This window comes from Atta cephalotes (assembly GCF_000143395.1).
Source record: "Atta cephalotes unplaced genomic scaffold scaffold00031, whole genome shotgun sequence".
Classification (NCBI taxonomy): domain Eukaryota; kingdom Metazoa; phylum Arthropoda; class Insecta; order Hymenoptera; family Formicidae; genus Atta; species Atta cephalotes.
Genome location: NW_012130095.1, coordinates 1055747 through 1062348, shown reverse-complemented (window position 1 = coordinate 1062348; position 6602 = coordinate 1055747). Strand labels below are relative to the sequence as shown.

The 6602-nt window shown below is 29.7% G+C and overlaps 1 protein-coding gene across 1 annotated transcript; it reads left to right on the top strand.

Annotated features, from left to right (window-relative positions):
* Window positions 1-203: 203 nt before the first annotated feature.
* LOC105620941 (centrosomal protein of 131 kDa-like) lies at window positions 204-3554 on the top strand. Its single transcript, XM_012202418.1, has 10 exons — window positions 204-401; window positions 702-792; window positions 905-977; window positions 1067-1502; window positions 1732-1949; window positions 2023-2182; window positions 2271-2527; window positions 2640-2811; window positions 2885-3048; window positions 3416-3554. The coding sequence occupies exons 1-10, from the start codon at window positions 204-206 to the stop codon at window positions 3552-3554; spliced, it is 1908 nt and encodes a 635-aa protein (XP_012057808.1).
* Window positions 3555-6602: the final 3048 nt, after the last annotated feature.

The window sequence follows — 6602 nt, the reverse complement described above, 5'->3', positions numbered from 1 at the left end:
TTTGTGTTTCTCCGATACGTAAGAAAATTCATCACCCTTGTTTACAACACACGCATCGTCATGGCGATGCGTTGGGCAACGTATAAATAAGTGCGTTTGTGATATCTACACGTCAATGCATGTAAGTTTGTCGACCAGTTCAATACCCCATTTATGTTATATTTTTTTATAATCATACGACATACGTAATACGTCAAACGAATATGGCAGGGAAGAATTTACATGACAAAAAATGCGATTTCAATCAAAATTTGATCGAACCGTCTCGTCCGTTCGAACAGTGCAACACGATAAATAAATTGGAAAAAGATAACAATATTGAAATCATGGAATGTAATCCAATGGATTTACTGGCCGTCGATGACAATCTGGAGTCAATAATGTGCAAATATTCGGAACAAGTGAGCAATAAAATTTAATTTTCTAAATTTAATAAACATCAACTAATAATAACATAACTATTGGTTATAATTTCCCACTCAACAACATAACTGTAATATAATACATGTTGTATGTATGTAATAGTTGATATTGTTGAATGAGAAACTATAATTAACAGTTATGTTACTGTCAGTTTGGTATTTGCTGGGAAGTTAATTTTTAAGAATAAAGTCTCTGATTTATTTAAGGATATGTCACTATTTACAAATACAATAGTTCTGTTCTATTATTAAAAATCAAATATAACTAAATAAGCGCAGATCGAACCTGAAAAAGACGCTACAAACAAATATGGATCAATAGCAACAACTTACGAAGACATAATGTCCTTCCTGGGAACGTTAGAAAATGGTATATACTAATGTTTAATAGATCAGTATCGTTAAAATTGTATTTAAAATTGAGAGTTCTGCTTATTTGATTTATAAAATAAACTAAGCTTTATGTAATATTTTTATTATAGAAGATATGTTAGAAAATGATATCCCTGCCAATAATGCAACAATTATAATCTCGTCTTGCCAAAATTCTAGTAGGTAGGTAACTGACTTTCTCTAATAGCTTATAAGCGAAATATCACGTTAAAAAGCAGACAAAAATTTTATAAGAATTGCTTTTTTTATAGACATGATGTGCAGAATTTTGGCTCGATTCAACGGGATGATTTAGAAACTGCGAAATTACAAATTGAGGAAAGAAATGCGACAATAGAGTGTTTGAAAGAGCATCTAAAATCCGAACGCAAGGCAGCATGTGACAAAATGGCATCGCAGAAACGTCATCACATTATCAAGATGAAGGAGTTGGAAAATAAGTACAGAACGATTGTGAAACGCCATCAGAAGTTTATCGAACAGCTACTCGCTGAGAAGACAGATCTTACGCAGAAATGTGACTCTCTGGCGCAACAAATTAAAGAGATGGAACAAAAGATCCAACGAGATCTGAAAGTAATTACCGAGAGACACGCTGTTGAGTTGCAACGCGCAAAAGAACACATAGCAGCATCCGAGAAAATCCGGCGCGAAAAATGGTTGGAGGTGAAAACATCGAAAATCAAGGTTATCATCATTAATTCATGCCAATTACTATTAGCAAATATAATATTTCTTTATTCACATACACAAGAACTCGCTTTTGATTTTGAAATTAGAAATGTAATTCTTTCATTTCTTTATAATATTCAAAATATTCCATAGACATGACAATGTAAATAAAATTTTATACAATATAATGAAATTATACAGTGACAAATAATTAAAATTTACGCATTGATTACTGATATCATAGGAAATGACAGTAAAAGGGCTGGAACCAGAATTGAACAATATGATGGAGCAACATCAACAAGAGATACAAGAATTAAGATGTGCGCATATAAAGGAGTTACAAGATACGGAATTGCGCGCGATGCGTAGATCGAATCAACAGCTGGAGCAATTGCGAATCGAGTTGACGGACAGCCACGAGAAAATGTTGGTTAAAGAGAAGAACATATTGGCTATAAGGTATGGGAATTCTGCCGCTTTAATTAATTTTAATATCATTTTAGTTAAGTCTATATAAATCGTAATTAACTAGGTATAAAGAAAATCTGGAAGAGCAAGAAGCGCACTTTCAGATACAACAGAAAACATTCGCAGAGCATTTTGAAGGAGAAAAATCGATGCTTATTGCAGAGCAAAAAAAACGTGATCGGGAAACAAGCATGATGATACAACGAACGGAATTACATTTTCAAGTCTATTTTACAATAAAATTATTCTATTATTGACAAAAAAAACTTAATCATTTAACAGTGATTTATATTATTGAACTTTTCTTTGCAGAAAGAAGCGGAAAAATTAAAAGAGCAACACGAAATTGCTAAAAGGAATTTTGAGGAAACCTTGAGAAAAGAATGGCTCGCATGGGCGGATAATTATAAAAAAGAACAAAGCGCGATTGTCACAAGAGCGGAGGCTGCAATTCGTAACGATTGTCAAAAGGAAAGAGATAAGCAAATAGAAATCGTTATAGTTAGATTGGAAAAAGAATCTCGTGAAATGCGAACCAAATTGCAGCAAAGTTTTGATAATAAATTGGAGTAAGTTTACATATCTTTTCTCAAAATATAGAAATATAAAAATATAGAAATATATAAATATAGAAATATAAAGAAACAATTGTCACAATTTAATTATTGAAATTGTTTTCAGGCTAATAAATAAAAATTACGAAGCAAAATTACAAGCTGCAATTAAAAGCGAGGATATTTATAAAAATAAGTGTTTATTATTGGAAGAAAGACTCAAATGTACAGAAATTCAGTTTAAAAAAACAGAAAATAAATTAAAAGAATGCATATCGAATCTCAATAATATGAATAAAGTAAATTTTATGAAAATAACTGATTAGTTAAATATAATAATTGTTGTTAAATTGATGATTTGTTAATTTATAGATAATCGTAAAATTAACTGTAGAGAGAGACGATGCAAAGGAGACAGCAAGACAGGAAATTGAGACAGAGAAAAAAGAATTAAAAGATAAAATCGCATCGCTTTATCGAGAAATAAGACAAAATAATGTTAACAAAGATCAACTTATGGCACAATTACATAGCAGGTAAAAATTAATATCTAATAGTGCAATAATAAGAACTTAATACATTAATAATATAAGTTCGTGTCAATTTTTGTATAACAAATTTGTCGCGATAAGCGACTAAGACTCGGGTGCAACTCGTTCCTTTAATTTTAAGCAAGGCTTTCTCTGTTCCTGTCTTTTTTCGGTTTTAATGTTTTAAATCTCGCTTAAAGTCAAAGTAACGCTGATGCAATCAGTCCTAAGTCTAATACTATAAATTAATATACTAATTTGCAAAAAATCAGTCACTGTAATGTTGTAGTAATTAGTTTTTTGTGAATGAGTATATGTCATAATGTACATAACGATATATTGTAGATCTTATGAATATGACGTTTTATTTTAGGATAAAATTTGTAGTCACTCAAAAGGTTTTAATCATAAAGAATCTCAATAAAAAACTAGATGACGTTAATTCAAGATGTGAACATTTGGAAAAATTGCTGGATCAACAAAGGAAAGAATATATTTTGAAAACTTTGTAAATTTAATTTAGAAAATTGTATATGTGTATATGTATATGTACATGTTGTTTCTCAGCAAACAAATTGATGTTATTTGTCTAATAATTGTACTGAATATCTGTAAATAAATTTATTATTAAAAAATATTATCTCGGTCGGGAGTCGAATCCGAAACTCTAGCATTCCGTACGAGCGACCTAAATCTGTAAAGGGATCCTAAAATAAGGTTCTGAGCACAAGAATTGTCGTAACACTTACTTAGACTTAAATTGTCGACGTAAATAACACACAAACTTTCACATATGACGTATAACTTATTGCCGTGTCTCCAAGAGATGGCAATAAATCATATGTCATACGCCAAAGCTTGTGCGTTACTTACATCTACAACTTAAGTCTCTAAAGTAAGTGTTACGACAATTCTTGTGCTCAGACCTTAAAGCTCGAACTCCGACGAAGTTATCAGAGGTCGCTATTTTTCCAGCACACAATGTATGTCGGACAAATGGTTTCTCCTTCTAGCGGTGAAAAAATTTCCTATCTTCAAATTCTCCTTCGACATATCATCGATGATATGACCAAAAAAAAAGTTGATGTATCAAAATGAGCAGCAAAAAAACTATTTCATTGCTGCAATAACAAATACAAATACAGAATTCAAGCATAATAAATTTTCACACTTTTGTATTCAACTTTTATTTATATTTATATCACATTTTTCTCAACACATTGCATCACAGCAAACGAGAATGGATTAAAATGGATTAAAATTTTTTTAATACGTACTTTAAATCCATGAAAATGGATTGAATGGATTGAAATGGATTGGATCCGATCTGATAGTTTAATATTCGAAAAAAAAATACATTCCTATTTAAGGGTTACAAATTTTATTCCTAAGACATTTATAATAATTATACCTGAAATTAATTTAAATTGGTATTAAAAAATATCTTAGTGGGATTCTTAGTGAGAATCTGGGATCTCTGGATTATGAATCTTTTACGTTATATTACACTATTTTTTTAATTGATAAATGTGTTCATTCTTTATTTCAATTACAACCAGCTAAACTATTAATGAAATTATATAAATATAATGAATATAATGAAAATATTATCATTTGACAAATATAATAAAATATAAACAATTTACATTACTATGAGATTACATTGAGTGAGTGTCGATAAACTAACCTCGCCGTGATTAGTCTAATATTCGGGCTGTGTTCGATTTGGTTTGCGAGTGTTACATCAATTATTCATTGTACTTCTAATCAAAGAGAAACAAAAGAACATAGCTCAATTATTTTTATGTTACAATTTTTTTGAACTTAATTGGATTAAAACGAAAAATTTCCTACTTATAGTGTTGAATTATTTAAATAGCATTTATGGTTCATTTTTAAATAAAAAAATTTTTTTTATTCAATTAGATTGAAAAACTGCATTTCATATTCAGAATATTGAATTGAGCAGTATTCACATTGCACAGAAATTGTACAGATATTATTTTTGAATTTAACTAAATTTTAAAAAATTGTATTTCCTATTCACAATTCTGAATTGAGTAATATTTACGATGCACAGAAAGTGCTAATATTATTTTTAGATTGAAAGGCATAAAGATGTGCTCTATGCATTCCTATAAATGAATAAAAATGCATTCAAGATTGAAAAAAATTCATTTTAACATTCATGAATCCGTATTTCTGAAAATCTGAATTCATTTAATTTATTTCAATCCATTCTCATACAGTACCGATTATTGCGAAAATTTTCAGAAATGTTTCAACCTTTCACATCTCATGTGCAATAATTTTGAAAGGATTCTGCAATATGTCATATAAAATGTTTAAACAGAAATATTTCTAAAATCTATGAACGCAATAAATTTAAAAACATATTTAAAAAGAACAAAAAATTATTATGATGTTAAAATGGCTCCAAAATATTTATTAAAAATCATTTTTTATTAATCACAATTCAGTTTAATGTCACTTTGTTATTGTGAATTGTTTTATTTTAATTGCGAAAAACTTTTATATATAAATGACTTATTTTGCTTTAATTGTCAAAAACTTTTGTATATGAATAATGGTATTATGGGATGTGGAAACTAGGGATGTTTATTGTTATTTGATAATATCGAATATTCGATATTTTTTGTTATTAAATATAAAAATATCGAATAAGAAATTATGAATAAAATATTGACTAAATATTTTTTTATTATTCATATTCACTTTCCATTTTTAATACTTTTAGGAAGTTTTGAGTGCATTCGGTAGATCGGTATTACCAGAGAGAAACCTGAGAGAAGATCTAAGACGGCCCAAAATTTGTAACCGCAAAATGCTGCCGCGCACTACCCTTTGACAAAATGGATGTAAACTATGTAGCAATGTCTATTTTTTTTAGGGTGCATCACTCATTTTTCAAGGCTGAAGATGATAAATTGATATTTGCTACATATAGCGATGGGTCGTTCCACGAATTTGCGCGGCGCGGCTTCACTGCACATTGACTTATATGTTTGCTTTTAATTCGAAAATTACAGCGAATATATCTCAAAATCAGACTTTTTTTGTTCCCCTTGACTCATTCTACGTCCCCAATGCCGCTCCTATCTTATTTCTGAGACACAAGCAAAATATGGCACTCTCAGCTCTTCATTATCTCCCGTTGTTGCTGATCTGGTCATCCGAAATTTGGAAAGTAAAGCCATGTCTTTGATTCGTTCACCGCTACTATTTTATTATAGATATGTAGATGACGATATAATTATGGTGATACCACTTTGATTAATTCGATTCTCGACATTTTTAACTCTCAGCATTCGAGGATTTCAGTTTACTATGGAGATCGATAACGATTTTAGAGTTAAACTTTTTGGATATTATTTTAATTATTAATAATGATAAAATCGAATTTGATTGGTACCATAAATTAGTACCATAAGTTAGTTTTCGGGGAGTATTTGAATTTCTTGTCTTATCGCCCGATTTCTCAAAAGAAGGGCACGATTGCCGGTTGGGTAGATAGAGTAATTTTATTTTTGAATCCTAAA

Coding starts and splice junctions, on each gene's coding strand:
- LOC105620941 (XM_012202418.1), top strand. CDS start 204: ATGGCAGGGAAGAATTTACATGACAAAAAATGCGATTTCAATCAAAAT. Junction 978..1,066: donor TCTTGCCAAAATTCTAGTAG/GTAGGTAACTGA, acceptor CTTTTTTTATAG/ACATGATGTGCAGAATTTTG. Junction 2,812..2,884: donor ATCTCAATAATATGAATAAA/GTAAATTTTATG, acceptor GTTAATTTATAG/ATAATCGTAAAATTAACTGT.